The 15512-nt window shown below is 43.0% G+C and overlaps 1 protein-coding gene across 1 annotated transcript in view; it reads left to right on the top strand.

Annotated features, from left to right (window-relative positions):
• Positions 1–3034: 3034 nt before the first annotated feature.
• Positions 3035–15512, top strand: part of SLC18A1 (solute carrier family 18 member A1) — a 30840-nt gene continuing 18362 nt past the window's right edge. Inside the window, exons 1-6 of the mRNA XM_070459134.1 lie at positions 3035–3158; positions 5606–5963; positions 6557–6614; positions 10052–10055; positions 12240–12323; positions 13189–13281. Of these exons, the coding sequence (XP_070315235.1) occupies positions 3035–3158; positions 5606–5963; positions 6557–6614; positions 10052–10055; positions 12240–12323; positions 13189–13281 (721 nt within the window). The remainder of the gene's footprint in view (positions 3159–5605; positions 5964–6556; positions 6615–10051; positions 10056–12239; positions 12324–13188; positions 13282–15512) is intronic.

Below are 15512 nucleotides of genomic sequence, written 5' to 3' on the forward strand. Positions count from 1 at the left end.
TCACAAGAATTAGATCCCTGGTTCAGGAAGATCCCCTGGAGTAGGAAATGGCAATCCACTCTAGTATTCTTGCCTAGAGAATCCCATGGACAGAGGAGTCTGGCGGGCTACAACCTGTGGGGTCAGATAGAGTCGGACATGACTGAAGTGACTTAGCATGCATGTTCTTTGCCCTAGTGATGACTCTTCAATGTCATAAGAGTATAGACCTATAGGGCCACTCCAAGCTTCCATAAAGAGCCATCCTCTCTCATGTAACCCATCCATCCCGTCATCAACACAAGAAATATTTACTGGAGGCTGCTATGTGCTAGGCATTGAGCTAGCTTTGGGAAATAAAAATGGAAGTGCGCAGTCGATGCCTCCAAAGAGGCCATGGGAGTTGGATTTTTATACTTGAGAATTGCAGTTTTTTTGTTTATTTTTGTCTTTTTAAAAATTGGTCCTGTGGATGTTCTAATATTTGTTTCTTTCCAGAAAGCAACTGGATATGTGGAAGTCTCTGACTAAGTAACAAGGGACAGGCTCTGTACCCTGGTTCCATTGTGTCTTCCAATTTGTATTCAGTCCCAGACAAAAGTTAATGTGTTTGATGATAGATAAGCATGGATGGAAAACAGTGTAGCCCAGTGCGTCTTCGTTTAGGGTAATTCCTCCCCTCTCTTCAAGCTCTTCAGTGCTGCTTTCCTCCCCGTGACGCATGGAGCTAAGGTTCCAATTAAATCTTTGTGGACAAAGCGCACACATGGCCTCCTCAGATGATCCGTGGCAATAAATCCACCAGCAGCACACTTTATGAGAGAAGTCCGAGCTGAACTGTTAAGAGTTGGCAGCACCTCACCGAGTACCTCACACCAGGTGAACTCTAAGCTGAGATGTTTCTCTCTCTGCCTACATTTAATCCTTCTTTATAATTTGTCTCTGAATAGAGAATTATGGCTTTAAAATTTACTACTGATTTGTTGACAAATTCCTGGTTTTGTCTGCTTTGTTGTTCCATTTGGTTTTGATCACTTGTATATTTTTGGTCTGTTCTCAGAGTACTTATTTTATTCCATTTTACATCTTTTAGCTTTCCACTGTTTTTCTTTTAGTCTTTTCTTATTTTCTTATGTATACATTTCTTATATATCCTAAGTCAATTTGTATTTAGAAATAGCTTTTCCTTGTATTCAGAGAAATGAAGGTTCTTAAATGATTTACATGCATTTTCTGGTTATTTCTTAATTTCTGATCTGAAAATTTGGTTCCATGGGCACCCCTCAGTCACTTGGATCTGTAGTGTAGACAGTATTTTTCCTCCAGCCGTTGCCTTAGAGCAGAGTAGCTCACTGCTTGGATATTTCCAACATGTGAAGTTGACTATCAAACCCCAATGATAAACATTTAAAATTATTTATTTCTTATATTATGGAATTAGTTAATTGTAGAATAATTATTTATAGAATAACTCAAAAAGAAGATAATTTGTCATTGATTATAATAACTTTTGTGTGGCTCTTGTGTGTGTATCTTTCTATTCTTTTAATGGTGCATCTATATCTTTTATATAATTGAGGTCAGGCTATAAATACAGTCTAAAATCCTTTTTTCTTTACATATTGATTGTATTTTCTAAATCATCAAAATTATTTAAAATATTATTTTTGAGAGCTATTTATATTCTACCATCAAAATGTATCACTCCTTCACTGACATAAATAGGATTATTTATTTTAAACATTTAATTATTTACTTTAAAATATTTGACTGTATTTCTGATTATTTTCTTAAGATAGGTTTCAAATTAAGGGGAACACAAAGAGCCTGATGTGTTTCTTGACAGTAATCTGTTTCAAACATTATAAAATTGGAATTGTTGATGCTACAACAGAAACAGCATAAAGGAAAATGGAATTCTTCGCAGCAACTGTTATTATCTGAAGTTTAACCAAGTACTGTGACTTCTTGCTGACTAATGAGGTGAAGTCCTAAGTAGAAAATGAGTCAAGAAAGCTAGGATTTTACCTACACAGAGTAGCATACATATCTGAGCAGGAGTTTGTAAAAAAGCTTAAACAGAAAAACAGCTGTGTTTCTCGTACACAGAACAAGGAGAGGTGGCGGGGTACTTTCCTGCAAGTTAAAAAAAAACTTGGGATTTTGTTCTAGTTTGTCACTAATTGTGTGACCAGAGACAAACCTCTTAGCTTCTTGAATCTCAGATTTCTCATCTGTGAGATGAAAAGGCTGGTCGAGGTCAGTGTTTCTCACTGGCAGCAGAAGTTTTAATAACACTGCAGCACACGGGCTACTTTGGGGTGGTACATAGACGTAGAATATTATTTTTCATAAAGTGTTTTTAAGCAATAATGTTTCAGCTTTTAAAAAGAGTGGCTTTAGAGGAAAAGATTAAGTAAATACCAATACAAGTAGTCCTCAGATATGCCATAATCTACCAAGGTGGTGGGCAAACATTTGATGTTTGAGAAACACAGAACTCCATGATACTCTATAAAGCCTGCCTAATGTGCAGGGTAAAGTTCCAGATATAAAAAGCTGATAAGCAGTGCTTTCTTGGAAAGCATTCCAGGAATGGGATAGAATTATGGAGATGTATAAGAAGTGAACAGAGATGTAAACACGGAAAAGTTCAAATACCATCCGATCTTTGGGAGTTTGGGATTAGCCAACGCAAATTATTGTATATAGGATGGATAAGCAACAAGGCCAGGGAACTATATGCAGTATCCTGTGATAAAACATAATGGAAAAGAATATGAAAAAGAATATGTACATAGGTATAACTGAATCACCTTGCTGAACAGCAGAAATTAACCCAACATTGTAAATCCACTGTACTTCAAGAAAATATTTTTTAAAAATGAAAAAAAAAAAAACCAAATATCGCTTGCAACTCTTTGTACTCCTTATTTTAATCATGAGTTTCACTTTTCTGGACAGGATTTCTCCCTTCTTTCTGCAAAGACCTGTAACTATAACAGGATCCTCCCTGAGAACCTGGTGGAGAAGTTGCCCTGGCCCAGCCCTCAGCATGCTCAGGACCGTCTTGGATGCTTCTCAGTGGTTACTGAAGAAGGGGAGAGAGTCCCGGAGGCTGGTGCTGCTGGTGGTGTTTGTTGCTCTGCTTCTGGACAACATGCTGCTCACGGTGGTGGGTACGTTTGGGGGTCTTGGTGCTGGGAGTTAATTTTCTCTGGGTCCCAGGGGGCAGCATGTGCCCGGTTAGAACTCTGCAGTGAATGGACTGGAGACTTTCCTTTTGTGCTTGAGGACACCAAGATCACTAGGGATTGGAGGAAACAGCAGGAAATGGAGTCTGAAACTTGCAAACCTTTGCTGAAAGACCCCAGAGGTTCAAAGAGAAGGAGGTTCAGGGAGCATCTGACCTGATCAAAGAGGCTGACCTGGAGCCAGAACTGGAAATCCTTTTCTTCCTCCCCCTACTCCTTTCCAGGGTGCTAATTATTCCAAAGACCTCCGGGAGAGTGAGTATCTTCTCACTGGGTTGCTTTTGTCTGTTCTGTCAAAATAACACACTCTATGCTGTGCTTAGTTGCTCAGTCATGTCTGATTCTTTGCTCTCCGTTGGACTGTAGCCCACCAGGCTCCTCTGTCCATGGGGATTCTCCAGGCAAGAATACTGGAGTGGGTTGCCATGCCCTCGTCCAGGGCATCTTCCTGATCCAGGAATTGAACCCCGGTCCCTGCATTGCAGAATTGCAGGCGGATTCTTTACCAGCTGAGCTGCCAGGAAAGCCTAAGATATTCTATGTGGATTTCCAACTCCTTATCCAAATCTTACTTTCCTGTGGCTCATTCCCTCCCAGTTCTTCTTTTTAAGTTGGTAGTATATTAATTTTTACATTTAGTTATGCTGGTATATAAACGGGTGCCAACATATTTCCCCTCGGATAAAATGCATGCATGCATCCTGTGTCACTTCAGTTGTGTCCGACTCTTTGAGACCCTCTGGACTGTAGCCCACTAGGCTCCTCTGTCCTTGATATTTTCCAGGCAAGAATACTGGAGTGGGTTGCCATGCCCTCCTCCAGGGGATCTTCCCAACCCAGGGATTGAAGCCATGTCTCATTATGTCTCCTGCATTGGCGGGTGGTTCTTTACCACTAGCACCAACTGGGAAGTCCCTTGGGTGAAATATATGCTTCTAAATAAGAATTGTCTTGAGACAAATTGTAAATCCAGTATAGTCAGCTCTAATCTATGATAGTTATGCTCTGTAAGTCTCTGTGAACACTGGGTTTATTTGTCTATATTCACATTTATTTATGGCCTCACTTGGGGCTTGCTGGGTCTCAGTTTCCTGACTAGGGGTCAGACCCATGACGATGCAGTGAAAGCGTGGAGTCTTAGCCTCTGGACCACCAGGGAAGTCCCTGAGTACTGGATTTAGTCAATTAATACTTAGTCGGTTGCCTGCAATGCAGGATCCATAGGAGACTCAGGTTCGATCCCTGGGTCGAGAAGAACCCCTGAAGGAGGGCATGGCAACCCACTCCAGTATTCTTGCCTGGAGAATCCTATGGATGGAGGAGTCTGGCGGGCTATAGTCCATGGAGTCGGGCACAACAGAATTGACTTGGTGCACACACATGCATGCATGCATTTAGTCAATTAATATTTTAATAACAATTAAATAATTGCTTCTTGGGAAAATACACACATACACACGCATACCCCATATAGATTATAATCTTAAATTTAAAAAAATGTTATCTGTCCCGGTAGATTATATTTTTTTTTTTTACAAAAGAGATAGCGAGGTTCAGCAGTGCTCAGTGCCTTGCCTGAGGCGGCCCTGCTAACAGGTGCTGAGTGGATTTGAGCTCTGCCCAGCTGGCCCCAGAGCTTCACCTCCTGCCCTGCACTGCTCCTCCCACCACGTGCTCCACAGGCCTGTGTCAGAGGCGAACAAGAAGGCGGCCTCGGCTGCAAAGCTGAGCATCTGATGACTCAGTATTTCTTCGTGTGTGTCTGAGAGAAACCGTGCTGGCTCTGTGAGCACTGATTTTGGTGATTACAAATAAATGTTAGCCAGTGAGTGAATGAGCCAATATGGAATCCACGGATAATGAGGACCAGTTGTATGATGGTTGGAATTCAGGCACTTGAGCTAATAGGATAATTTGGGCAAGCACAGTCTCTTTTTTTTTGGCTGTGCTGACTTCTTGTTGTGGCTCACGCGTTCTTTGCTGATGCACCCGGGCTTTCTCTAGTTGTGGTGAGTGGGGCTATTCTATAGTTGTAGTACATGAACTTCTCATTGCAGGGGGTTCTCTTGTTGCAGAGCACAGGCTCTAGGGCACATGGACCTCAGTAGTTGTGGCCACATGTTTAGTTGCTCCACAACACATGGGATCTACATTCCCGGACCAGGGATCAAACCCATGTCCTCAGTTGAAAGGTGGGTCCTTAACCACTGGACCACCAGGGAAGTCCTGGCACAGCCTTTGAGTGGACTTCAGATCATGTCACTTAGACATCTCCATGAGCATAAATCTGGATTGCGTGATAATGTCCCTGAACCAGCTAACAGTCAAAAGACAATCTGGCCTTGGCCCTCATGACTGTCCTTCACTTTCAGTGCCCATCGCACCCACCTACCTCTATGCCATAGAGTTCAAAGACATCAGTGGTTCTCTGAATCTCAGCTCCACCACAACTTCCCGGCCTGCCCTCACTCCCACCTTTCCCGCTATCTTCTCCTTCTTTGAAAACAACACCGTGGCTATTGAAGAAAGTGTGCCCGATGGCATAGCAAGGACAAGTGGCATTTCTGCCACCATCTCCCCTCCAGTCATTGAAGCCATCCCAGCACATGGAAACAACTGCTTTCAAGCCACAGAATTCCTGAAGGAAGAGAACATATGGATCAGGGTTCTATTTGCTTCCAAGGCTCTGATGCAACTTCTGGTCAACCCCTTCATGGGACCTCTTACCAACAGATATCTTGATGGATGCAGTACCACATGGGGGACTCAGGGGCTCAGAAGTAGAATGGGCTAAGATATCATAAAGGTGGTTAGAAGGGATAAAGGTGATTACTTGTCTGTATCCCAGGCAGTCAGCTGTTTGGGAAGGATAACACAATATTGGCGTAATTCCACGGGTTTCAGGTTTTCTTTGTAACATCATGACTGTTGAGTACCAAGAAGAGAAGCAGCGAACAGAAATATTCTATTGGTGTTATTTCAGTGCCCTGGAACATGGTTTAAGTGGGAAAAGGGGGGAAATAGGACAAGCCTATTGCAATCTAGAGTGCTGGCCTCTTAGTACTTCATGGTTGGGATTATTCTGATGTTTCAAAAAGATATGCACTCTGCTTAGGTTATCTTTTCTGGAAAAGAGGATTTGGGTCCTGGCTGACAGGTAAATTTGCCTGTTTATTTGTATGTATTCAAGTGTCATATTCCATCTCTATACCTGCATTCAGAGGCACTCAAATAACCACATTTCTGTTCCCAATTACATGAAACAATATAGTGCAAGTATATGGATGGCTATTGGACTTGTATCTTTTTTTTTAATTCCCTTTTAGGATTGGATATCACATCCCCATGTTTGCTGGCTTTGTTATCATGTTTATCTCCACAGTTAGGAAGTAATTTGTTCCCTCTATTCTTCCCTTCATTGATTAACTTTGATTTTATCACATGCATTACAGGGAAGATATAGCAGAGTCAAGTTAGCTAATTAGTCATTTGACTAAGTGGCCTATGACACTGATTTAAATGCTTTACAGTTTTGTTATGGGGACCAGAGCAGTAGAGACAACTTAGTCTATGTGGCATTTGTATCTGTGCTCAGTTGTATCTGACTCTTTATGACCCCTTGGGATTATCCCAGCAAGAATACTGGAATGGGTTGCCTTTTCCTCCTCTAGGGGATCTTCCTGACCCAGGGATCGGACCTGAATCTCCTGTATCTCCTTCCATTGGCAGGTGGGCTCTTTACCACTGAGCTAACTGGAAAGCCCAGCATTTGTGTATTACACTGTAAAAGTACCGATAGGTCACTTCATTCAGCTGGGGAAAATTGTGAAGGCTGTTTTAATATGTATAATATAGTGTATGTGTGTATGCATGTGTGAGAGTAATCCCTTGAATGAGTTTAGTACAAACCTCCCATCTTTAAGAATAGGTCATAGTGCTTTGATTTACAAGGGTAAAGGGCAACTAACAAAAAATCTAAATTGGTCAATAGCAACTGGCAAATTCCAAAAAGTTTACTGCCTTCAAGGAGGGCCATTAAAGGTTATAGATTTAGAAAATAAATTTGCTAAGGAAACAAGAAAGAGAAAGACAAATAGTCTACCCAGCATCAGATAAATGTTCCCAATAAAATGTAGATAAAATGAGAATATTAAGTGAAATAAAATACGCCTGGAAATTGACCCTGAAAAAAATAAGAAAGAATGAATATGGGGCGAGGGTGAGGGGGTGGGGAGAGGTTAATAAAGGGGAAGGCAGCCTGGTGCCTCTGCTGCCTCTCCTCCAAGTAACACACGCATTCTGCCTCTTGTTTCTCTTTTCCAAATTGCTTGTTTATTCATTATCTGTGGCTGTGCTGGGTCTTGGGTGCTGTGCGCAGGGTTTCTCTAGTTGCAGGGCTTCTCACTGTGCTGCTTCCCCTTCAGAGTGCAGGCTCCAGAGTGCAGGGCTCAGGAGTTCTGCTGCAGGGCTCAACTGCCCCGAGGCATGTAGGACCCTCCTGGCCCAGGGACGGACCTCATGCCTTGTTTTTCTTATTACCTTTCTGTTACTTTTCTACTTTTCCTATTGTTCCTCTGAAGCTTCCATCCCTTCCAGCATGGGACTGGACTCCTTTCTACCAGTGCTTAACAGGAACTCATTTCATTCAGGGCTGGAAGCTACAAAGTGCAGGGACTCCGTGTATGAAGTTCTGTCTGAGAACATCAGCCTACATGTGACATTGTAGTCGAATCAAAGAAAATGAAGAACTTAAAGTTGGAAATCTTTATTGAACTTCTAGGAGTTCAACCTATGTTGAAAGTGGTGGAAGTGAAAGTTGCTCAGTTGTATCTGACTCTTTGCGACCCCATGAACTATACAATCCATGGAATTCTCCAGGCCAGAATACTGGAGTGGGTAGCCTTTCCCTTCTCCAGGGAATCTCCCCAACCCCTGGACTGAACCCAGGTTTCCCGCATTGCAGGCAGATTCTTTACCAACCAACTCATAAGGGAAGCCCAGAGAATACTGGAGTGGGTAGCCTATTCCTTCTCTAGCAGATCTTCCTGACCCTAGAATTGAACTGGAGTCTCCTGCATTTCAGGTGGATTATTTACCAACTGAGCTATCAGGGAAGCTGCAACCTATGCTAAGCAGTAAATTAAAAAGTAATAAGGTACTCTGTCTCATCAAATGAGACAGATAGAATTCATGTCTATGGTGCACATGTATGATGCCTTGATGGTGGAAAGTCACTGAGGAATGTAAAGAACGAAAGGATGTGGTTCTACACATCTTGGAGTTCTTGTGGTTCTTGGAGTTCTAAGAACTCTAGGAGTTCTTATTTATTTTTGGCTACGTTGAGTCTTCATTGTGGCAAGCAGAATCTTTCACTGTGTTTCGTGGGCTTCTCTCTAGCTGTGGTGCACAAGCTGCAGACTGCATGGGCTCTGTAGTTTGCAGCATGGGCTCTCTAGTTGCGGAGCATGGGTTCAGTTGTTGCCACACACGAGTTTAGTTGCCCCATGGCATGTGGGATCTTAGTTCTCTGACCAGGGATTGAACCCATGTCCCCTTCATTGGAAGGCAGGTTCTTTTTTTTTTCTTAATTAACTCCATTAAAAAATATTTATTGATTTATTTGCTTTATTTTTGACTGTGCTGGGTCTTCGTTGCTATTCACAGGCTTTTTCTGGTTGAGATGGGTGGGGGCTATTCTCAATCCCAGGATTGCAGTGGCTTCTCTTGTTGGAGAGCATAGGCTCTAGGCATCCGGGTTTCAGTAGTCGTGGTGTATAATAGGCTTAGTTGCCCCACAGCCTGTGGGATCTTTCTGGACCGGGTATCCTATCCATGCCCCCTGCACTGGCAAGTGATTCTTGACCCCTGGACCCCAGGGGCTTCCCTTGATGCTTGCCTGGGAGACACGACAAACGCTGTAAAATGAGATAATGCAGGGTCCTAGTGGATCCCATACTCTTTAGCGTAAGGTCCTTGCCTGATTCTCTGCCAAGAACTCATGTTTTGAAAGCTTTCTTATCTATCAAGCTGTGTGTATTAAATAATAATTATTATTTCTATGCCATAACCAGTGTTGCTATACTGAGTTGGCCTAACTCTAGCAAACATTTGGTGTTTAGGGGATCCTATGTAGCGTTCCTTCAGGGTTTTGTCTTTAAAAAAAAATCTATTTATTTGTTTATTTTTGGCTGGACTGGGTCTTCGTTGCTGTGCTGGCTTTTCCCCAGCTGCAGGGAGGGGGCTGTTCCTGGCTGCAATGCTCAGGCTTCTTATTGCTGTGGCACGCAGGCTCTAAAGCGCAGGCTCAATAGCTGTGGCACTCCGGCTTAGTTGCCCCGCAGCAAGTGGAATTTTCCTGGACTAGGGACTGAACCCATGTTCCCTGCACTGGCAGGCGGATTCTTATCCACTGTGTCACCAGGGAAGTCCCCTTCAGGGTTTTAAATACTAAACGAGGTTACTGATGCCCATCTCTTCCTAAAGGCCCCTAGCTGGAAAACAAACTTAATGTAATTAGGAGTTAAACGGTGGCCTGTGTTAGGGGTGCAGAATTACTTTGGCCTTCCTAAACAGGGGGGACCAGCCACCCAGTTTGCCTGGGATTGAGGGGCTTCCCAGGATGTGAGACTTTTGATTTTAAAACCTCAAAGGAGGTAACTCTTTTAAGTCACACATCTTTTTTGCTCTAATTCAGCCATTTACATGGGACTTTTAATTTAGTATCTGTTTCCCCGCTTTTGTAAACAGAATCGACTGAAGATAGGAATTTCATTTCAGTGTGGTCATTTATGTTTTGACTTCTTTCCGGTTCTGTTCAGGTTTGTTAAAGCCCCTCTGTTGAACAGCTCCGCTCCTTGACGTTTACTGTGGTTTTCCTAGTTTCTTCTTTTCCGACACTGTCCCTGTCATGTCTCACTGCCTTAACTCTGCATATCTCTATGAACTTTCCTCTCCATTGCTGCCTGGGGTTAATTGCATACTATATGTCAAGTAACAGTAAACCGGAGCCAAGCGAGTCTTTGGGAGGCTTTTCTAACAGTGAAGTGGATCAATGTTGCTGTGTTATTTTAGTGGCTCCACTACTTCCTCTGACTTACTTCCTGATCCTCAACTGCAGTTGTCAGATCTGTGACCACAAGATAATGGAGATATTGCTACCAATGATGTCCTTAGATCTGTACTCTGTGGTCTCCCCAACTCTGTTAGCATTCTTATATATACAGTTTTATAATGTGAAACATAAGTAGATTACAAATGAACATTTCTGTGTCAACTGTCTGTTTGGGATAAGGTGTTTTTGATTCAGTGTTACTGTGATTTAGAGCTACAAATTAGTTGTATCCCTCTGAAATTTGATCCTGTCATCCTTCTGAAATAAAGGTGTCACAACTAAAAATAAAAAAATAAAAAAAAAATAAAATAAAACCTCAAAGGTCCTAGAGGCTTCCCTAGTGGTCCAGTGGTTACGACTCCACTGCAAAGGGCATAGGTTCAATTCCCTGGTTGGGGAACTAAGATCTCACATATTGTGAGGTGTGGCCAAAAAAATAAATAAGATAAAATAGTTTTATTTTCGGTTTTTTAAAGAACCTCCATACTGATCTCCATAATGGCTGCATCAATTTACATTCCCACCTACAGTGCAAGAGAATTCCCTTTTCTCCACTTCCTTTCCAGCCTTTATTGTTTGTAGATTTTTTGATGATGGTCATTCTAACCAGTGTGAGTTGATACCTCACTGAAGTTTTGATCTTCATTTCTTTAATAATTAGTGATGTTGATCATCTTTTCACATGCTTCTTGACCTAGATGGGTGGCATGGGTGGGTGCAACGGAGGTCCAAGAAGGAGGAAATACCTGTGTATATATATGTAGCTGACTGACGTCATTGTACAGCAGAAACTAGCACGACACTGTAAAGCAGCAACTATTCACCAATAAAATAAATTAATTAAAATAAAATAAGATCATGAAGGTCCTGGGCAAACAGGGGTGAGCTGGTCTAACTATTCTCAGAGACTGAAATCAGAAAGCCTGGGAGAGATCATTGGAAGTATGGCAATCATTTGGCCTCTGGAAGAGGCCAATCATTTGCATGTTTGGGAGACGGTGTGATCATGTGGGGAAGTAATGGGGGAAGATTATAAGCAGAGCCATTGTAATGAATGGGCAAAGGGGTTCAACGTTGCTGATGCAGACACTTTAGGAGCATGACTTCTCCCCTTCTGTGGTATTGTCTTAGAATGTGAGATGAGACATGTCTGGACTCATCAACCTTAACTCCAACACTCTGTAATTTAGTCTCTGACAACATGCTCCTGTTTGGCCCTCAGTTTCATGGGTGCTTGTTAGTCTCCAGTAGACTGCATCTCTTCAAGAGCATGAACCAGGTGGTCTCTGTTTCACATTGCTGCCGAGTCCAGCACAGCTGCATGGTCAGTATTACTTAATAAATATTCACTGATCTGACTTGGCTAAAAGATTTTCCAATAGGAGGGGAAGGATCCGATTGAATCACAAGATATACTTTTCTACCAAATACCCATGGACCTTCAAGTACACATAGCTTTTGTCTCCCACTCCAGATGACCAAATAGGACCCAGCTATGGCAAAGATCAAATCAGGTTGTTGCATATGGAGAATCCAAAAGTAGGGTCTAGGGATCAGTTCTCAGTCCAGGGCATTGGGTTACATGCTCAGCCCTGACTCCAGTGGGCAGGATGTTGAGCTTTAAGCAGGAAATGTGGGCACCCAGCCTTCTGTGCATCATGTGGTGCATCAGTTTATGTTTGTTTGGTTTCTCAGTCTTCATGTCAATTATAATGCAACCCTAATTAAGGAAGAGGATTAGAAAAGCAGCTCTGAAAACAGGAAGCAGTGATCACTCTTTATTAAAACATGAGCATAATGGCTCATGTCTGTTATATCATGAGCCCATCTACTGGTGGCCAAACCATCAAAGGCCATTTGCTAACTGGGGGATTCTTACTATTCTCTTTGCCCAGTGTTTGCCTTTTCTGGTACCTATACTCTGCTTTTTGTGGCCCGAACTCTTCAAGGCATTGGATCTTCATTTTCATCTGTTGCAGGTAATGCTGACATCTTAAACACACACTCATTTTTTACCATCTCTTATTATTAATACCTTCAGACCCTGTAAAATTTATATGAAGAAATTAAGGAAACTGTTATCAGAAAATGCAGAAATTGTGATTCAAAACCAAGATAATTATAGAGTTGCTGGCAGGGCCTGTAAATCCCTAAGCCTGATGTAACTTTCTCTGGTAATATTTAGGTGGAGTTAGCCTAGGTCAGACCAAGCCCAAGGCAAAAAGGTGTAGTCGGCAAGGATTTAATTTAATGCCACTCTGTGGTCTTTTCTCTGTCCCCCTCTTAATGTTTTATAGAAACAGTAATATTGATACTATTGGGAACAACATCCCAGTTTGCAAAGTATTATCAAATACATGACTTCTTGTAATCCTATGAAGTAGAGATTTTATGCCATTTTACATGTAAGTAAATGGAAGTAAGAGCCCAGCCCACACTCTCCCAGGTGCTTTCATCCTCTTCCATGGGCACCTTCATCGAATAGAGCAGTGTTCTGTGTCCAAGGGTTTTCCTTCCCTTGACCTACTCCCTATCCATGGATTCAGGGAAATGTACCAGGAAATGATAAAGTGATATGAAATACAGGCTCATTGGATAATGGTATTCTGCATTCAGAGACTTTCGCACTTCCGGTAATATTTTGAGCAGAAGGGGTGAATCATGTGGGCATTTGGGGGACCTTGGGGACAGTGTGTGTAAAATACTACGAGTTGGGTTCCATAAAAGCCTTCCAATTGAAACTCTAGTTAAGATGACTCCTGGAGATATAACAGGGCCGAGACCAAGGACTCAGTGAGAGTGGCAGAGACAGCATGCTAATTCTGCCTGCCTTTCTCCTTTCATGTCTTGGGATGCTGCCCTGTGTCTACACTGATGACAATGAGAGAGGGCGGGCCATGGGAATTGCTTTGGGGGGCCTGGCCTTGGGAGTGCTGGGTGAGTGGCACCTGGGAGATATTTCCAGAAGGCAGGTATTTCTAAAATCTTGGAAAACAGTATTTTCCTTCCTTCTCTGTCCAACCATGTTTTGATTCCTTCTGAAATTCTGCCCAGGAAAAGCAGAATCTCTTTCCCTTTAAGAAGCTGAATAACCCATAAGGGCCTGGGAATGGTCCAGACACCTAGTCTACTCAAGGAAGTGAATCTTCACATGTTAGCAGCTGCTGCCTCATCTCTGCTTCCATACATGGCCAGTGCTTTCAACTGGGGGCCATGCTATTTGCCAGATTTTGTGCTAAATATATACAAAATCTTTTTTAAATCCTCACCACCACGGTGTGAAGGGGGAATGATTGTCCCCATTACACAGATGAGGATTAAAAAGGTTCACAGCCATCCAAGGTCGCATGGCCAAGAAATGCCAGAGCCAGAATATGGACTCAGATTTTCTAGGCTCGAATCCCAAGCTCCAAATCCCAAGGTTATACTTTCTTTGAGGTTCATTCGAAATCTAGTTTAATCTATTAGTCCAACAAGTCACACACTTTCACTGAGTACATATTATATACACTGTTTTGTTGCTCAGTCTCCAAGTTGTGTCCAACTCTATGACCCCATGGACTGCAGCACGCCAGGCTTCCCTGTCCTTTGCTATCTCCCTGAGTTTACTCAAACTCATGCCCATTGAGTCAGTGATACCATCCAACCATCTCATCCTCTGTCACCCCTTTTCTTGCCCTCAGTCTTTCCTAGGGCATTATGTACATGCCAACTACAATGCTAGCACAAAGGGCATATAGCTCAGAAGTCTCAGATGTGGTTCCTACCATCTAAGCGTTTGCAAGCTAATTGAGAAGAAGTCACCAAGCATCTCTCCCCTGGCCCTACTCTTTACCCCCATGGCGAGGAGAGGGAACCAAGGTTCTACTTTGTGTTAGTATCCACTTCCCCAAACACCCAGGCTGAAACTTGGGTGCCTCCTTGTCTCCTTTATCACCTTTCACTCCCAAGTGAATAAGCCCACTATATCATCCTTGCTCAAGGCCGGTTCCTCTTCACATCTCACTTAGAACATGGCATCGGCTGCCTGCCTGATCTGTATGTTGCCTCCTTCCTCCAAGGTGCCTCCAGTAGAAGCTTCCTATGCCCAGAGCTTGTGGTCCTCCCCCACCAGAAAAGCACTGGGTGCTTCTCTCTTGCCCACAAGACCAAATACATGCTTTATTCACATACACGGAGCCCTCGACTATTCAGTCTCAACCTTCCCCCATCTCCTGTCTCCCAAACACTCCTATTTTAGTAACAGGGTGGTTGTTGTTTAGTTGCTAAGTTGTGTCTGACGCTTTGTGACCCCATAAATTGTAGCCTACAAGGCTCCTCTGTCCATGGGATTCTCCAGGCAAGTATACTGGAGTGGGTTGAATTTCCTTCGCCAGGGGATCTTCCTGACTCAAGTATTGAACCCACATCTCCTGCATTAGCAGTTGGATTCTTTACCGCTGAGCCACCAGAAGTTCCCACTCTGCTGGTCTCCCAAATACTCCTATTCTAGTGACAGGGACTTTCTTACATCGCTTCTTGATCCACACTCCTCTTTTTCTGACACCTCTGTGTTCTTCACACGTGCTTTGTGCCCACCTGAATTAACTACTTGACAAAGCCCCTCTGGCCACTTGAACTCACCCTACTCTGATTACATGGGCTTCCCAGGTGGCGCTAGTGGTAAACAACCCACCTGCAATGCAGGAGATGTGGATTTGATCCCTGCGTTGGGACGATCGCCTGGAGAAGGAAATACAACCCATTCCAGTGTTCTTGCCTGGAGAATCCCCTGGACAGAGGAGCCTGTTGGGCTACAGTCCATCGGGTCACAAAGAGTCAGACATGACTGAAGCAACTGAGCACATATGCAGTATGATTACTTAGCACTTTGCAGATGGACACTTTACTTTTCTTTCCCCTCTTTTTTAAATTTTTAATTATTATTGTTATTATTTTTATTATTGGAGTATAATTTCTTTACATGGAACCTTTACTTTTCATCATGTTCTAATTATTTGGGTCCCCCCCTCATGCCTACTCACACATTTCTTCCACTAGAAACTGAACGCCTTGGAAGCAAGTCTTCTTCATCTCTGAATCCTCAGAGGCTTATGTTCCCCTGCAGTGCTCAGCCCCTTGCAGGCCCTCATGAAGTGCTCACTGGATGAACGTGAATGAGTCATGCT

This window comes from Odocoileus virginianus, chromosome 31 (assembly GCF_023699985.2).
Source record: "Odocoileus virginianus isolate 20LAN1187 ecotype Illinois chromosome 31, Ovbor_1.2, whole genome shotgun sequence".
In the NCBI taxonomy this organism is placed as follows: Eukaryota; Metazoa; Chordata; class Mammalia; order Artiodactyla; family Cervidae; genus Odocoileus; species Odocoileus virginianus.